The following is a 19,842-nucleotide window of genomic DNA, read 5'->3' as shown; positions in this document are numbered from 1 at the left end:
TTGAAAATTTACTCAACTTATGAACAATAATTGATGAAACTATAATTACCTACATTTAATGACCTTCAATTTTGTTTTAGTACTCGAGGGAATACTTGGGATAACTAATTTGTATTTCTTTTAAAAATTACAATAGATATTGTTGCTTTTAATATGTAGAATTTATCATATCTGCTCAGCTGTTATAATTATAAGTAGATATGAGTTCTAATTTTAATTATTATTGTATACTTATGTGTAGGTATATAGTAGTTGTATTATATTATTTACCATATAGATGTATTAGATTTAAGACTATCATAAAATTATGATTTATAGAAAGCAAAAACAATTGTCCATAAACTCATGTCTATACTTGGTCTGACCATTTTGCACGTGACGCTGTAACTTATTAAAGTTAAAACTTAAAAACTGTGTCCTTTTTTGTGGTTTTCATTGATTCTATTATACAAATCATTAACTTTTCGGCAGTTCGATTCAAAACTAAAAATATTAACTATTTTTGTTTACAGTTCCAATATGAAAGTCCACTGTTCAAAAATTACACATTATAATAATTGTTAATAATTGTACACAATGTAATAATAGTGACTTATCTTATATACCTATCGCCTAGCACTTGTCCAACGAGATGTGTGAAAATCGAATAACCGATTCGTTTAAAGTACACCAATAAATTTTCCTGGAGATTGACAACGGAAATAAATAGAAATACTTTCTAATGTACAATAGAATATAGTCTGGGACCTTGGACACTGTCCTTCGATTTCCTTTTGATGACCGGCGTCGCGGTGATTTCGATGTGGACCAAAGCTATTTACAATGGATAATGTCGTTTGAACTGTACATAATATGTTACTTTAACTATTGTGTACGATCTATTATGAGTGTACTTCAAAACATTTAATTAAAAAAATTAAGAACAACAATTAATTGATGTATAATTGATTTCTACATTGAAACGGTAACGTTTTTGGCATGATGTGGTGGTAAATGACAGCAATTTTTTTTATTCACATAATATAAGCAGTACATTTGTAAACGCTAGGTACTTAAAAAAAGTTCCCACGTCGATTGTGTGGTGGTTTATTTTTGTACACAAGTTATAACAATAGTTTTATATTGTCAAGTGTGATTAAGTCGCAAAAACACTTTTAAACCGTAATCAACTTAATAGCGTCCATGAGAGTGAGTACGCGTGGGTTGGTTGTGTTAACTCGCACCTGTTCGTGACATCTTTATAAACAAGTGTATACCTATGTAAAAAAAAATTATAAAAAGGGAAATCAACGTTGATTTATTAGACCCGTCGACGACGACGATCAATCGGCCGTCCGTCAATGCATAATGACGGGTCGATAGGTCGATTGTATAACCGCCAGCAGCAGCGCCATAACAGATTCTAAAAATTATAAGAAAATTACGTTACATTGTAATATTATTATTGGTGGAGCGTTGAAATCTTAAACGTCTTCATTTTGAACGTTTTTTGTAATGGCTCGGCTCGGCTCGGACGCGCTAGCGCAACAATAAAGCGTAGGAAAATGCATTAATAATAAAAAATACTATTTATTATACACCTTTAAACTTTTTTTATAATAATGTATCCACTATGTAATATGTTATGTATAAAAAAAATATACATTTTATCCTACACGCACGGTTAGGTTGTTGGATTTACTTTCATTTAAATAAAACAATTGAGCGATTGTTATTCGCCCAAGTCTCGCCTATAAGATCGAATGTTTTACCATAACAAAATATCTAAGTACATAATATTATTTTTAAAACATATTTTATCATACTCCTACACAATCTGATGACATTCGTCAAATATCAAATAAAAAAAAGGCACATATTGTACACTGAATTGATGGATTTAAACTTGAACATTCGCAGGATGCACGTTTGAATTATATTATGTTGGTAGAAAACAAAAAAGTTGTATTTAAATTATTAAAACCCTTTGAAACTATTAAATTTTATACAATTATTACTACATATTATTATTTTATACTTGTTAAAAATTTTATAGTGTGATGGAAACCCGCCCGGACGCGTTTATAAGTTACCCGAGAACCTATAATATAAAAATATGTGTATTAATCGCAGATGTCGAACCTATACATGTAAACTAGCTGGCATTAAACAAAAAAATGAAAAGAAAACTACTGAATAAAAAACTGCGCATTTTTCTCGTTAACTCATGCCAATGTCTCTTGGACTGTGCTTGTATTTATAAATTATAATATTATTATTCACATTGTGTGCACATAAGAGCACGTTAGTAATAGAGCCCGGTCCGTTGACCCTCGACGGCTCTGTATATGATTATACAAATGAAAACAAGGGATGCGCTTTCGTTTTTTTTTTTACTTTTTTTTTTTTTTTTTGCACCGGTGGCGACAGCAAACATGTGGTCTGTGTCTTCGCGTGTAAGTATGTAGTAGTATGCATTAGCGTGTGGTCCTTGCTCGAAACAGAACAACTTCGAATAGACACATCGGTATATTGTCCGAAGGGCGCCACGATAAACTCAATAATTGTAATGGAAATACAATATTTGTTTGTAACACACATGCTAGGGAGGGGTTGAAGTGTTGACGCGGGTAAAATATCGCAGCCCGTTGTATAATAGAGCGAATCATTTCTGTAATATATTCTAAAAAAAATCTTTAGCAAATAATCCATAAAAGTCGTCCAACAAAACGTTTACAACGTCTATAATATAAGTTTCGACGATTTTTCAACGTACTGCATATGACCGAACACCTGTGAATCAGATGACGAATATTCATTCTCCTCACCGCCCAACTGATTTAAGTACTTAGACTATCCACAACAGAGCATTGTTTTTTTTTGACAAGTTTATCGCTTCTCTTACTTCTTGACAATATTAAATATTACTTAACGCCACAATAACAATTATTGTTGTCGTTCGCTTATTAACGACCGAACAATGCATCTCGAGCGGTTCGTAGCTTTCTTGCCGTCCAAGCTTATCTCGGTCGTACCACCACAACCTATGGTGATATTTGTTTTCTAATAATTAAATAATGAGTACGTGTACGACGGCGACCTGGTCGTGACGGGTGCCGTAACACTTTCTTTCCGAATCCGTTAGACCCGTACCTGTACTATTGTCTTTTGTCTCGCATATACACTGTTATTAAGACCTTTGACATTGACGTTGAACGTCCATACAATACACAAAACTGTCAGCCAAACGGCCAATGTCCGGCACACAACAATCATACTGGACGGATAGTATAAGAGTCCAAAAATAATAATAATTATTATTAACACAGTCCGAGTTAAACCTGTGATGAATAACAACAGAGCTAAACGTGCGTTGTATTGAAACACGTACAAATTATATTCAGGACTTTCCTATATTTTTTTTCCTTGTTGGCCTAACGAAAAATACACTATTTTTTTTTGAAAAACTATGCTACATTGGTTGTGACTTACATGGCGCCTCTGACAGCCAATACAGACACCATATTATTGTGTTCACACGTCATCATCCCACTGAAGACTCGTCGACGGATGAGTATAACACTGTAACGCAGCGTGGATCGATACTATTATTATATTGTATTCTGGGAGCAGATTATCGTGTCTATGTATGTACACACTCAAGGTCCCTCGCCTGTCAACCTATTGGCTATTTGTTTGTTGTGTTGGAGGTGTTTTTTTATTTTTTTTTGTAAAAAAAAATGTGGCGGTTAGGTAAGATTTTTTCTTTGATTTTTTAGCTTCGATGCGATTGCTGTTTTTACACATTCAATTAGTTGAACTTGGAGAGACACGCTCGCGTAGGAAATGGCATAGTATTATTATTGCCATCGTCGTAAACTTGATGATTGAAATTTGTAATTTTTATTTAAAAAAACCCACTTTGTGCCCTTAAGGTTTGTGTTCTTGTAGCCGATCGGTGTATAGAGGAGGCGGCACTCGGCTCGTTTTGGAAACTGGACTCTCGGCGTATCCTCACGAGACATTGTTGTGTGTTATATAAGAAAAAAAACAACAACAATTGCGGCGAGGGATAGAAGGGAAGGGAAAGGGGAAGGCGAGGCCACGTTCAGAGTACGGACAGCCCTAGTTATACTTTATACTTCTCACAATAACAACATACGCCTAATCCGTATTTGACATATTATAACATTGTTAGAAACGTCGTAGTAGACTTTGAACAAAAAGAAAATTGTAATTTTTTTTTTTTAATTTTATTAAATACACATATTATAATATACATAAATTTATTTTAATTATTAAAACATAAATACAATAGATATACGCGAGCATTGCTTCGGAACGCATAATACAAATAATGACAAAAAAAAATGAAATAATAATAATAAAGTCGAGAGAATACAAATTACATTAATATTCTACACGTTATTATAATAATAATAATATATTAAAAAGTTGACTTAAATTAAATTATTACAATTAAAATGGTATGCATACATTATATTATTAATTATAATATTATTTATATTTATAGAATAAAGTATATATATATTATAATTTTATAATATTGATCACATTGTTGATATTATTAGTATCATATCAAATAACAACAACAACGTAGTTAACATATCACTGTGTCTCTATAGTTGTATTACTAGACATATATTTATATATAAACGTTATATTATAATACAATATATAATATTATTAATATTATTATAATGCGTTTTTTTCTTCTTTTAGCGCTTAAATTATGCTAAAAAATAAAAAAAAGTCCAATAATAATCATTAAATGACCAATCTTTTGCTAAAAAAAAATAAATCAAATATAAAACAACGAAATATAAATTACTATAATTTTAAACTTACATCTTGTGTTATTATCGATCGGTTTTACATACACAAAATTACAATATTTATAAAACATTATTAACTAATATTATTATCATCATCATCTATATTGGCCTAACTAAGTTAAAAGAAAAAAAGACTCGATTTCATCGTTTATATGTACATACACGCGAGTTCACAAAAGCATTTTAGGTATAAATAATATACTAATATATTATATATCATTATACGTGTCCATCAGTCAAGAACAACAAAATCAATTTTATATACTCTAGAACAATAATAATAATATATAATTATAAAATGCAATGTATTCGTTTACATTGTTACAACATATATTTGATAATATTATATAAATTACAATCTATATTTTATTATCGTTTACAACCGTATTGTCATCGCGTGCTCGATCGCTGTTTGCATTAGTCCCATTCGCCAACGTACATTGGAGTCCTGTGACCTGCCGGTATGTAACCTCTGGTGGGTATGGGCAGACGACCGTATATGTGATTGTAAGGCGAATCGAATACTTCGGCGTCTGTAACAAAATATGTAACCGCGGTGTTATTAAAATCGTGGAAGGGTCCAACACATAAAAAGATGTTTAAAAAAGTCAACAAGGTCGACTTCTAAACGGTACAAACGGTTTTTTTTTATATTTTAAAACTAAAGTAAAAATATTTTGTGTGGACCACAAATCAAGTGATCGAATGATTCCAAACAAAGTGAAATCGTTAAATTGAATAGGAATTGAATTAGATCAATTTGAAATAATAATATTTGTGTATTTGTGCAGTACTCTTCTCTATAATGTAGTACTCTTGTGTATTTTAAACAGTGGCGTGCGCCCAAAGGCACCTTCCCTCTAAACACGTTTGACTAATGACAGTACCCGACTACTCTCGTTTAAACCCTTACCGTAAATATCATCTACTTTGGATACCACGGCATACAGTAAGTTTGCTTTAACCGCCAAATATCTACTGCACCTCGCTACTTTGAATCCAAAGTTTGGAAGGATCAAATCAAATAATATTCAAATTTCAGCTCACTTGAAGCTGGCAGTGGATTCGAGTACACAATGGGGACTTGGATGCAAGTTACTCGGTCGAAAATATTAAGTTTCTTTCACCAACCGCGGGTCGGCAAATTCATCTTAATGTACCGCGTGTAACACACCTTTCTGTGTATTGTCAACAGAGTCCATGATATCTGGCTCATGATGGATAATGTCAGTCACCACGCCACTGCGGTATTGTATTGTTTTGCTGTGTGAGTTTGTTTCAACGGTTTAAAACGCCCGTATAATGTCAAAAACCCGATCGATAGATTTACCGTATATTATTATTATTATTATTATCGTGTGTACCTATTGAGTGTAATTATGTCGTTTACGGCGGCGACGCGTATATATATATATATATATATATATATGAGGATTTAAGAGGCTCTGCGGCGGCGCATATCATTCTAAACGGGTTTCGTGGAGAGCGTTGCGCAATACGCGAACCAGTCGCCGGTATGTATCTTACATAGTACACGGAACGTTAGAAATCCATATGCATGCTAAAGAACTATTCTTGTACGGTATAATGTGGATTTACTCTGTAAACGTCTCTGACGGAAATATACTACAGTATCCGAACGTAGTAAACGCGAGCTCTGTTGGTTTTTTTCCCCATCGGTATCAAAGAACAATAACGTATACCTATTACAAGACGGAAGATAGGAGCCGAAGGACCGTGATGAAAGACGCCGACCACTGAACATTATTCGGCAATTGAAGATCGGATGGCTTTAAGTAGCCCGTCTTCAATTTCTCTGGCCTGTGCGTGTGTGTGTGTGTAATTCAAATAAGTGCACTTACCCATTCCACTGTCGAAGCTGCGGGTATGCCACATGGCCGGTTGGGTGTGGTGATGGTAATGCACGTTGCCGGCTAGGTGACCGTTGGACAGGGCCATGGTGTTCTGGTGGTAGCGGGACGGAGGCACGGCTGTGCTGAGCTTGTGGCTGATCAGGACGTCTTTGGAGTCCATGGCCTTGCCGTTGGACGTCTTGACGAAATTCGGCACTCTCGCCCTGAGACCGCAGTAATAGGGGTCGTCTGCAAAACAAATAAACACACACACCAAAAACGGTTATTACACAAAATCACTAAAACCGTGTAACCCCGCGGGGTCAACTATTTGTCGGTAGTTGTTGTACAACGCGTCAACAAACAACAAATTACAGGCGTGGCGGAACGGGCAGAGAAAAAAAAAAACAACAATTATTATTATATTAAAATCAAATGTCAAGGTACGCATATGCTGTTTCGTTTAGTGAAAGTGCAACGGACGGTCGGTCGGTTCAAGCCTTTCACCTGTTTCCATATTATTATTGTACACGATGATGTGTTATTATCATAAACGTTTAGAGAGAATAAAAAAAAAACCGGTAATTCGACGAGATTACACGCTATTATTATTATTATTATTTGCAATTATTGTAGTAGTTTAATTTGAAACGTTCACTTAAATACCTATACATTTATGTATGAAAACAGCCGTGCACCGGACGGCCGATGGTCGTGTCTACACTGCTAAGGCAAATATTAAAAACATACATATAGGAGACGTGACGAACCACACCTACAACCGTCGAGAGACCGCGGTAGTCGTTTTTCTATTAATTGCAATATTTAATTACTATTATCATCATCATCATCGTCGATAAAACGAATTCAATTTGAATAAAAAAAAAAAACAAGTGTATAGTATAATAGTAAATCGAGGCTATCGGTACGCGACTTACAGTGTAGATTCGTTCCAAAAAAAAGTGAAGTGCGCTCGTGTACCCAATACCGTAGTCATAGCCCATAGGTGTATTGGTTTTTTATTTACATACCTATACATATTTTTTTTTAGCAAACCTTTAAAACGCTTGCGCCTACAGCACAAATAGCTGCGGTAGCCGCTGATCGACGAAATAGTTTTTCAAACAACCGCGCACGATCGAAGCCTATTGCTAACAGGATTTCACCCGAGTCGACCGAATAGTGATATTCAAATGTTAAGCGACGCTATTAATGCGTGCATAGTAGCTACAATGTATATCTATTGGTTATATTATATACTCGTATATTATTATAATATCCAGTTGATTTCTAGATTGTGAAATCAACTATGCCGCGCGGACGTTGATGCACTTTAATTTGACCGCACTACCGTCCATAACAGTCTACGTCGGGTCGTTGCGGCTTTGATTTATGTAGCGCGTTCAAAGGTCCGACCGACAACGGACCCGAGCAAAAGGGAAGCGCAATAATAATAATATCTAGATGGTATTTACCGTATTTCTTATTGTCCTTGACTTTGTCTTTTCCTCTCGACGATGTGAACTGTTTCATACCGCCGGTCAATCGGTTTTCTTCCTCTTCGATGTCGTCGTAGTCGGGCTGAAAATATTTTCACACAAGACAATTAGCAAAAAGTTCACAAGTGTCCGGTTTGCAATGGCGGCACTTGGCGGGACGGATTTTTGTAGCATAGGGGCAACCGCATTCAATTTGAGCAAAAACAGAATACAAATAAACTAGTACAATATACAAACCATTAACCTGTCTATTGTCTAATTATTACTAGGTTTGCTTAAAAATGCTTGTCCCTTAAACGAAGAACGTTTTACTTATAAACGAATTCTTAACGATTTTAATAGTAAATGACGGAACTCTAAGTACGGAATTGGGGCTGGACAATGAAGGACCAGACTAACGTCAGAGAATTTGACAAACAGACACAGAAATGGTTGGCAAATTAACATTCTTATGTTAATTCTCCAACTCGCATAAAGACATTAACGTTTTTCCATGGCACCTCTTAAGAGTCTATCGGGCAAAACCTGTTGAAATTCTTCTCAAAAACGTCTGCCAAGTGCCGGTCCCGGCTCGTTAACGGTTAGGTTAGGATGACGCTTACCTTGGGAATGTCATGAGGGTACGGGTTGGACGGATCTCTGGGAGGCAACTTCGGCGGTTTGTCGCCCCGACGGCCCGCCGTCTGCATCATCAGCTGTTCCCTGGTCGCCGCCACCATGTTGGCGCCCGCTATGCTGTACGGGTCCTCGTCCGGTATCGGGATTCTCGGCCGGTTCTTGATATCCACCGTGCGTGAATTCACTGCGTAAACAACAATAACACAACATTGTGAGTATACACATACGGCCAACGGATAATAGTAATGGATAATAAATGAAAAACCGAACAAACGCGTCCACCGCCACCGGTTGTGACGGAGTGTCCGGTTTTTTTCCCCTTTTTGTTTTGTTTCCTATGACGCGCGCGCGCGCGGACACTGGTCTTCGTATAATCCATAAACCGATGGAAATCGGTCCGCGGAGTTCAAAAAATATGTACATACATTTTCGTGCCAATCACCCGCTCTCCCGGCCTCCTTTTTAAGAGTATTTTAACCCCGGCGCATTCCCGGTCGCACACACACACATATCATTCATTCCACACCACTCTACCCTACCGTACTCTGCACACACATGCGGTCATCTCGTTATACGTTCACAAGTCATGACCGCGATACGCATCTGCCGTAACGGTTTCGCGGTTATCTCGCAGAACGGTTGTGCAACGGTATACCGAATGATCGCCGAAACGAACCAATTAACACACTATAATACAGCGAGAGCATCCCCTTGGGCAGCGGCCGACTTCGGTCGGGGTCCGAAGAGACGTGAACGCCCGGGCGCGACGCACACGAATCGTCCGACCACCCGTGGAGACTTATACAACGGTTATAACTATTATTCTATAAATTATGTATTCATACATACATTAGCTACCGCGGTATAAGACAGCGTTTAAGTAAGCGCGCGCCCTTGTAAGAGTGCACGGCCGCGCGTTGTCCTTCCACGGCGGCGATGACCCATATGATTTTAACGCGGTCCAACGGTCTATGCAATTTTAATAGACAATGATCGCGCCCTGTGATGGACTTGACGATCGCGCATAACGTCGACCTACCACAGTCGTCCGGAAAGTTTCCAAGGCGACAAACGGTCAGTCTCGAGCGGAGCCCCTTTTGGATTTCGGATTTCAAATTTAATACAAAAAAAGTACAAGTATTCCGGCTCGTATTGGCTCAGGGTTGAGATTGTCTAGAGTCAGACCAAGAGCACAGTCCAAAGACAGAGGAGTGCACTGATATAAGATACGAATTCTGAAAAAATTTCGATGTCATTAACAGTAGTATTAATTCTATGCATACTCGACGGATCCAATAGGTTGAGATTTATCGATACTTGTATCAATAACTGACACTTTCATAGTTTTTTGCCCACCTCTGTCGCGACTCGAATGGGGTCGATTACAATTGACGATGAATGAAAAGTCTACAGGAGAACCATGTAAATTGTATCCGTTAGCTTGTGTCGACTGGCTTCAACGAATTATACTTGTTCGTCCCGGTTAGGTTATAGTTAAGTATATTATTGTTATTACGGTTTTACATTTTGCCGTTTCCAGAATAGCGTTGCACAATTTGTTTATTTGAATATATTGTGGCGCAATGCCGCGCTCGTTGAACCCCGAACGTGTGGGCTTTTAAGAGCTTCGTTCGCTGTAAGGGTACGGCGTGGGAAGACGAAATTTACGATACCGTATGTTCTTTATAATATGCTCTATTGTTATCCGGAAACCGCTACCTACTTGTGCGAAACCCACACCGACTCGTCGAATCAATATTAACCCGCCGAAACGGACGGTACGCGAGTAGTCGAAAATCGAGTGTTGTTTTAACTAAAAAATGTGCGCAAATATAAAAAAAAATATATATTCCTTCCGCACCTTAAACGCAAACAGTCGGCGCTCGCCATAATGTTAAGTTTCAACATTTCAATTTTTTGGAGTGGACAACAACAGTATGTTTGGCCGGTCGAGGAGGGCTGTTGTTATTTATTTTTTTTTCGCCAACGATCTTAAAATGCTACTAGGGCGAGAGAATCGTCTCGAAACGGTTCAGTGACCCTTGACGCACGACGACGTTGGACGAAGGACCGTCGGACGAATATTGAATCGACCACTCCGATGGGAACTCGGGCCTCCGGGGCTACTAACTACACTAATCAAATAGGTCCTGTGACCAATCAAAAGAAATAAATCGGCACCTCACTCATTGTTCGCGTTCTTATCTGCGGGCATTCGTTTCACGCGTCGCGCGCTACTTGTCGTCTATCCGACATTTTGCTTCAATGGTTTTTTAACATATTATTATACCAGTGCACGTGTGTGTGTGTGTGCGTGGGTGCATGCAAACACACGTGAAGACACTGAAACCAGCTGAACAAAGTGTATAATTTCCAACAGCAGCGGTCGCCTGAAAAATTCGCGTCACGGTCCTCCCTCGGCGCGCCGAAGATAATATAACGATAGTAATAATAAACGTTGTTGCATTGTAAAGCAAACCCTCTTACTTGGTGGCAATTTCGACTTGAGCATGTCCATGGCTACGACGTTTATGATCAACACCCAGATGGGGCTGTCCAACATGTCCGGTTCGTTTTTCACGAAACTGATGGCACTCAAACACTGGCATTCCAAACGCCTCCGGTCCGGATACGCCCTGCGCAGTTCTCTCGACACGTTCTGTTGGAACTTTTTCATGTCGAACAACTGTGAACAAAAAATACATAAAAAACCGTTCATAATAAGCCTTAACTTTGCGCGTTAAATTTTCAACCCTTACAACCTTTCCCCCAAGCGATGGAGATTCTTAAATTGGATTTTAAAAATGTTATAGTTTTTTTAATATTATTGCTGTATTGGGCAGACACGGAGCTTTAATAATAACATTGTCTGACGATATTGCTACCGAATCGATAAAGCATATGTACATACAGATATATTGCCGGGATACCTGATCGTAGGTGTACCTGGAATTTGTTCATAATATTTCGACAAAAACAATTGCACGCTGGGAGGTGTCTAAACTAATTATTGCCGGGGCGTCGTTGAATTAGCATTCAATGAACTCGGAATTCGGAGACAGAAAAAAAACCCAGTAATAATAGAAGTGAAAAAAAAAATCTGATGAGTATTGTTCTTGTATTCCCTCTCCCCGCCCCGTTGTTGACCTTCGCGTGAAAAGCTTATCTCGATGGCGGCAAAGTAAAAAAAAAAATCCCAATCTATATACTATTATATATATTTTTTGTATCGGTCTGTCAAACCATAGCTCTCTAATTGTATTTGGTCCGGTCATAGGCCAGGTAATTCACACGGACAGCGACCAAACCAAAAAAATCACCTTTCCTAACGATGACCACTATGGTTTTTCTTTTTTTTGTTAAATTTTACTCGGTACACACGTACACCCATATTAATGCGGATAAAACAGTGTTTTCGACCAGCATTAATGCGGTTAAGAGAACAATAAAGTGGAAACAAATTAGAGTTTTTTTTTTCTTGAAAACTATTGATGTGTAACTCAACACGGACATTAACTAGATAGGTATAATATAATGGACGGTATGCAGAATAAACAACTTGCCGGTCTTTTAATCTCTATGACGAGTTAAGTATCCAGAATATTTCCCCCTAAGTACTCCGGAAAAATAAATTGTATTTTTACATTGTATAAGTTAACGGCTGTAAAAAGCTAAAACCGATTAATACACATTTTTGTGACTTGGATCAAGAAAGGCCAATCTCATTTACTTATTTAACTGTGTAACTACCAAGACTTGAAAAATAAAATTAATAACTTAAACCGACCAATATACAAATAACCAACTGTCATTTGATCTTCGAGAAGTATTAAAATTCCTAGAATGTGGTTCTCTTATTGAAAAAAAAATTGTACTTACAATTTTCCTTATAATACGTTAGCAGAAACTAGCTATGTATTTTAGATTTCTTAAAAGTAAAGCCGCGAGTACACAGAGTATAAATTACAGAGTATATTATTATATTATACACTACCAAGTAAACCTATCCATTGACGGTGTGTATACAAGTATTATTTTGTTTTCTATTCTAAAAAGGAAATGACAAACAGATGCTACATCGAAGAACACAAATACGTTTTTCCGCCATAAAAATATATCCATAACATACATATTGATGTATTGCGGGTAGTATAATAGAATATAATGTATTTCTCATACACGTGTATAATTATTATCATCGTTGGTCCGAGATGAAAAAAAAACCGATTATAACCGTTGATAAGTTTACCGTTAATGCGCGCGTGTACCAATATAAATAGTGGTACTATGTGTATCGGAATACCTATTTGGCAAGGTACACGTCCCATTCATCGTGCGCATAATAATACTTCCTATAAAGATATAGGCGAAAAACACTGTTTTGTACGGTCATCCCGCTATGCCGAGCCTGAGCGCCGTCACACAGAACATTTATTATTGTTATTATATTATTGTGAGGCCATATTGTATGCGATGGAGACATAAAAGTCGCGGTACGTTTTATGTACACATATTATAATCCTATGGAAACGCCAACACGCACTTCGGTCCATTTTCGATCGGCTGTTGCTTGCCTGCCTCTGTTCTACCAAACATCCCCTACCTCTTGCCCTCGTATCTTGTCTCAAAGCCGAGTTTCTACACAACCCGTGACCATAAATATAATAATAATAACAGTAACGGCAAAAGCGCTATCCCGTAAAGATTATTGTGCGATAAACGAGGCCGCAAGTTATTCACACAATGTCCCACGACAATAGATCTTATATGTTGTGCCCCCCCCCCCCAGTACAGTAGTGTTAGGTCCCTTTATTTGTTTGGCCAATTTTTTATCCCGGCGATATTATATAGCCGCGAGCCGCAACGAGAGTGTAATGTGTATATTATTATTATACATAGGTATACACAATTATGATTGTTATTTACCTTAACCGGTTTGTCGTTTTCCAGACAGTAGTTGGGTAACTTGAGCACGTCCGCTCCGATGCTGGTCTCCTCTCCGGCGTTCGATACGCTCTTGACGTAAACGTTCTTCCCGGACAGCCTTTTCACTAGTATGTTGCCTTGGTCGTCCATTTTCACTTTAACGCCCTGCAAAGTAGACACACGCAAAAAAGGTCATCGCGTGAACTAATAAGACGGTGTTCGAGTCCAAGTAGCAGAGTATACTGTGGAAGGAGGGTGTGGCCCCATAGCCGCAAGGGGGTTGATAATATTGTATCTAACTACCAACTTCAAACCGTAAATAAAATAGCCCAAATTAATAATCCAATGAATAGGCCAGCAATTTTAAGAAAAGAAATTTATAAATCATGTGCTAATAAACCAAAAGGGCACAAGTGCACCTCTATTTTTATTTTACCGGTAGTTACACACATTTTTGTCCATTTCATTTTTCCTAGTAGGATTTTGCTTCTAAAAGTTAATTTTTGTATTATTTCCCATTATTAAGCATAACTTTAAGTCATTATGTGTGCCACCTGACTTGGGCACAACCTTTATTGGTTCACATCACTTCACAATACATATTGTCTACAAATGGGGTGGATGATTTTTGATTTTTATAAATAGAATTATTATTTTTGTCGTCTGTATTTTCTATACTCACAAGGCCCACTTGTTTTTTGACTTCTTCGGTCTTGGGGTCTCGCATGGGGTTGTCAAATCCGTTCACGCCGATCCTGAAACAAATCAAACGCATGATGTAGAGCGTTGTTCAAGTTGTTAAAAAAAAAAAACCAATACAGCATAATATTTCATATACAATTTTTTTTTTTAGTTTTTTTCACCATCTTTATTCGCAAGCGACGAGATTTGTTTTACAATACATCACATAATATTGTATTATACGTGCGCGGGCCAGCAATGTCTTGAAGACATTTCACATTCTGTTCTCAAAGACATCTTCCCCGCGAAGGCTGTTTTTTACACAACTCGGCCGAGCACGAGTCGCGTAGTTGATTGTTTTTTTTTTTTTTTAACAACAAAGACAAGCGGTTAAACGAAATCGCCTACCCTCGAGTGAAATATAGAATTGACGTTTTAATCCAGAAACGCATACACAATAATAACTCACGAACGTCACGTAACTATATTTATATAAATATATAAGTACACCACAAGACCTTGAACATAAGACATACGGGGTAAGGTGTAGAACATCAATTTCGCAATGTCGCAGAAACGTTAGACGGGTTAGTAAGTATGTATAGTATGAAACTTACTTACTTGTATTATCTATCACGAGCGCTCGCATACACCGACACTATCGCATAACGATATTACCATTATACAGTAGGTATATTGTTATTATCATAGCCAAACCGTTCTATTATAGCGTTATTATGACGAAGAGCAATGAATAAAATGAAAACGTGATCCAAGTGAACCTGTGCCTGGGGTCTGGGGCACGAAAAATACATAAATATAATATAATATACATATGTGCGTTTTATTATAAACGAGCGAATAGTCTTCATGTGTGATATAATATGACGGGAGAGTGCTCGTCAGAAATAACAGCGTGTCCTGAAATGTGTAACACGTCCGTACTTAACACAATAAAAGAAATATGGAAATTAATAATTATCCGTGGGCGATAAAACGCGTAAAGCGTGGGCGGTTAGACTATTTATCCAGACTTATTCCCAATATCAAAATATATATATTATAATAATTAATAATCACCGTCATGGTCGCGGGCCACCTGTCTAGTGGAATTCATAAAGACTAAACCCATTTTCACTGTCTGAAATGCATAATATTCTGTTTTGACGAATAATGGATTATCTTACACACTGGCGGGTGCTGTCCTCGATCCATGAATAAAAAAAAATCGCTTTATCATTGCTGATAATTATTATTATCCGTATTGAACCCAGACTTGAGTAACGGTCGAACACAATAATAACCCACACAACAATAATATTACAGTTCATTAAAAAAGTTATGATGTATTTTCACTGTACAATAATTGTCACGCGGTTTTTTTACATAATGTTTTAGCAGGATATCAATCGGCGTGCCAAAGAAATTCATTTTCTACAAAACATTAATATTGTGCCGTGGCCAGAACCGTAACTCGGCACCCAGTTGGATTTTGTGGAATTTATTTGCAATGAACTTTCTTAACCGGGAAGATCCGAACAAGACGAGGCGTAGGGTGCGACGGGACATTTACATTTCTCGATCAACAGCTGTATTGATCTATACTACAAAAAATATATCAATATATATAAGAAAATATGCAATGCCACATCTAGCTCACGCCTCGATTTTAGCCACATCTCCTACGACTCTGGTTATATCAATACTTGGATTTTCATATAAACCGTTGTGTACATAGAAACGCTATAAGAGTAGACTGAAGACAATAATATTATTATTATTTTCCCGGGTTATTGCGAGACCAGACGAGCCTACTGTACGACGTCGGACTTGCCACGCGGTTTGATTCTACACCTGTAACATTTTTTATTTTTTTTTTTACTAATCAAGAAAAGGCTTCAAGAAGAATTTCTCAACTGCGGTCGTTCGGAGTGCGCGCGTTGGCGGCAGCAACAGATCCGTTACCGTGTGATTTAATTACCATTGAGCAACGGGCCGTGTGATGGGAGTAAGTAGATATACACACAGACGCAGAGTCGGCGGGCTGCCTCTGTCGGTTTGCACGTTTGTTCATGAGCTTGTGGTCTATATATATATATATATATATATATATATATGTGTGTGTGTATAAAATATATATATATACATTATATATCAAGAACAACAAGGACGCGACATTATGCAATACTGACCCAGTCCACAGCACTTTCACCGTGCGTGGAGTATAGTACACCCAAGAACCCCATTGTTTCGCCGCACAACCGTCGCGTTAATACTTAAGTCTTGCGCCGTGATTAATAGCCAACAATAATAGTAATAGCATTAATAACAAGTAAATCTAGAAAAATAAAAAATTGTAATTGTCTCGGTTACAGGGCTTATATCACAACCCCTCTTCCCCACCTCTCCCCCCCCCAAAAAATGGCAATTTTTCAAATTTGTCGTGGAGAATCGGGGTTAATACAATTCGGGACAAACTCCCGGCTATACTACCTAATTTACTACATTAGTGGCGAGTAACATCAGTAGCATTCATTAGATCAGCGCTGAAATACTTCCTTATGTATTCATTTAGCTCGAGTACTAGACCAACGCAATAGGGAGACTAAGAATCCACAAACGAGCACAAAAAAAATACCGGCAAATCGTTAGACATTTTTTCTTTTAAACTCTTATGTTTGCTACTTGTAGATTTTACTTCAGTTAAAAATTCAGCTCAACTTTTAAATAGCGCGAGATATTTTAGTTGACAAAATAAGGCATAGAATACAACGAGTTTAAGTACAACCAAATGTTTGTTTGAGTACAATTATTTGTAATCTAAAACTTGTAACATTCTTTAACACAGTTTATATTCCTACATTTCAAGTATTTAGTGTCCTTAATCCCTTCCCGTCTGGCTTTCGTATGCAAATTTATACTTATACATAATATTATGACTGTAAGATGCTGTTTCTGCGTTGCGTTACTCTTGTATTAGTCACAAAAAAATGAGTTGATATAATAATACCGAAAATATGTAATTATTACATCGTTTACCCAATTCGACGACAAGCGTTGCCGATACTATTTGTATCACTATACGGTTTTGTTGTACTATTGAATCATAATAAATAGTAGCTGATGTGGTATCCGTTTTGCATAACCGAGTGGGCGGTCAACGGTAATTGCTAGCAATAGTCGTTGAAATGTATTATAACGACTGCAAACGGTTTTTGCATAATCGGTAGATGGACTAGACGACTCTCGAATGGTATAACGATTATTATTACTATTACTGTGATTAATATTCCCAGCATCTTTAAGTAATAGGTATTGCGGTCGACGCGGGTGGATATCGGCGGTGGCTACCGTTATTGTGTCTATGCTGATCGTCATCAGCTGCAACAACAACACCGTGTTATTATTATGCAATTTTACTGTATGGTAAATGTGTACCTGACCGCAGTTCGGGATTCGAGAGATTAAAGGAAACTACACGCGGTATTATTATATAAGTAAAAGATAACGACCAACGGTCGAGCATTATATAGAAACGCGGTTGACTTTAGAAGAAAAAAAACACAAAATTAAAATGTTGACAAGTAACATTAGGGCACGGTGATTAATATCGCAGTAGCCGAACAATTTTTGTAGAAAAACAGAATGGTTACAAGTAAAAAAACTAAAACCACAACATTAACCGGACAAGCTTTGGTCCACTAGTTAACCAGTCCGCGCTATTGTTTGATTGAAACGGTCATCCCGTTGTATTATATCTTAAAGAAATGATTTTCGAGTGTACTTAGCTGACCCTACCCGCCTAAGGTTATCGGATATCCAAACAGTGGATAATGACAATATTGCGATCCGTTAATTTCGGATTCGTCATAGTCGACCGGACGCGGAAGCGGCTGTGTGTTATTAAGAGCGGACGGTTGAGGTTAAGTAGACAAAAAACAAAACGTATGCAAACAAATCCGTTGAACGGAAACAAAAAAGTTTTTGCCAAGTTTCCCGAGGCGTCGGCTTACTTTATTTCTTATGCTTTTTTATTACAATCGACGCCACCGCCGCAACCGTCATCATCCACCGTCATCGTTGTTATTAAAGGAAACAACAATGATCAAAAGTAGAACAAATAGAATACAATTAAGTGAAAAAAAAAATATCAGGCCGAGTTACCTCATTATTATTGTCAGTGGAGTCTTTATCGCTTTCGGTGGCTAATGGTCGCGGACCAGAAGAAAAAAGGGCACTAGGGCGACCTACAAGTAAAACCGTTGTAGTGTAATTATTATTATTATTGTTATTATTACCATTAACGCCACGTGGGAACCGTGTAATACGTTTTTTGACGCGCCATAACCAGACCGAAATGAAAAACCCAAGACCTGACGGTATAAGTCCTATACATTTGTAATGGCGACGGTGCGGAGGACCGGTAGCCGTATCTCATAATAATGTTATATTACATATTATTATACGCATGCATATTGTATAACGTATGTATCAAAATAGTAATTATTGCCTGACATATTGTTATACTTATACATACGGCGACTGTTTAACATGATAATAGCTACAGCCGTGTATGACAATCCGTCACGATCGTTAAGCTCAAGACGTTTATAGTAATAACATAATAATAATAATAACATAATATACAACAGGCGTGGATCTAAGATGTTTTTGTGACTTCATAATGGCAACCATTGAAATGAATGAACTTTTGAGCTGGCTCCTAGCAAATTTGCTCGCTACTTGTATAACGTTTAACACAAAATGTGTTTTATAGGGGTTTATTAGTCTGTCTGCATACTGTGTCCGTCTACTCAAGTCTGTCGGTGACGTTGTCGCATGTCTAAGACGATTAATGGATAATGTCGATGATTTAACGGGCTTTATCCGTTTCACAGCCGATTAGGCATTACTAATCGTCGATATAATATAATGGCGATTACCGGACACCGCGACGGTACGCCTAATTATTGCGGCTGGCGGTTGTTTGCAAGTGTTTTTTTTTTATTGTCATCAGAAAAATATAACAACGTTTTTATTATTCCAAACGTGATAACGGCGATAAGCCAAGTTGGCCGGCTACAGTCGGTTTCTATATTTCAATACCTACCAATAATTATTACCGTCGTCAATTATTACACGATGATCTCGAAGTGAAAGGAGTCGACGCGACGTTTTCGTTTTTATTATTACTTTTTTTTTATTTTTGGTCGATCCAATTAATTACATTTGCTCACCCATGTCCGATAGCTGCTGGTACGGTTGCTGGTTTATGTTGTTCAGTTCCATTTACTGTGGGCGCGCGTTACGTTACCACGGTTAGGTTATTATTACCGTGTACCGGGTACGACAGTGTAATTAAAAAGACATTTTCGTTTTCCATCGACAGCGCGGACGGTCCCAAAATCGAGACAATCCGATAACGTTACA

At 37.5% G+C, this 19,842-nt stretch overlaps 1 protein-coding gene across 3 annotated transcripts in view; it reads right to left on the bottom strand.

Moving 5' to 3' along the window:
• Positions 1-4,612: 4,612 nt before the first annotated feature.
• LOC126834242 (uncharacterized) overlaps positions 4,613-19,842 on the bottom strand; it is a 108,273-nt gene continuing 93,043 nt past the window's right edge. For 2 of the 3 annotated variants that reach the window (XM_050566023.1, XM_050566025.1), the window contains exons 4-10: positions 14,414-14,486; positions 13,732-13,896; positions 11,293-11,491; positions 8,790-8,998; positions 8,164-8,269; positions 6,698-6,937; positions 4,613-5,368 (exon numbers count right to left, since the gene is read on the bottom strand). In XM_050566023.1, the coding sequence (XP_050421980.1) occupies positions 5,253-5,368; positions 6,698-6,937; positions 8,164-8,269; positions 8,790-8,998; positions 11,293-11,491; positions 13,732-13,896; positions 14,414-14,486 (1,108 nt within the window). In that variant the 3' untranslated portion in view covers positions 4,613-5,252. The remainder of the gene's footprint in view (positions 5,369-6,697; positions 6,938-8,163; positions 8,270-8,789; positions 8,999-11,292; positions 11,492-13,731; positions 13,897-14,413; positions 14,487-19,842) is intronic. The other variant, XM_050566024.1, reaches the window with a different exon arrangement.

Source organism: Adelges cooleyi, unplaced genomic scaffold, assembly GCF_023614345.1.
Source record: "Adelges cooleyi isolate 19-005CV unplaced genomic scaffold, UGA_ACOO_1.1 ACOO_flye_CR_arks_rails_tigmint_CR_PRNA_21, whole genome shotgun sequence".
In the NCBI taxonomy this organism is placed as follows: domain Eukaryota; kingdom Metazoa; phylum Arthropoda; class Insecta; order Hemiptera; family Adelgidae; genus Adelges; species Adelges cooleyi.
This window is presented reverse-complemented; position numbering and strand designations above follow the sequence as displayed.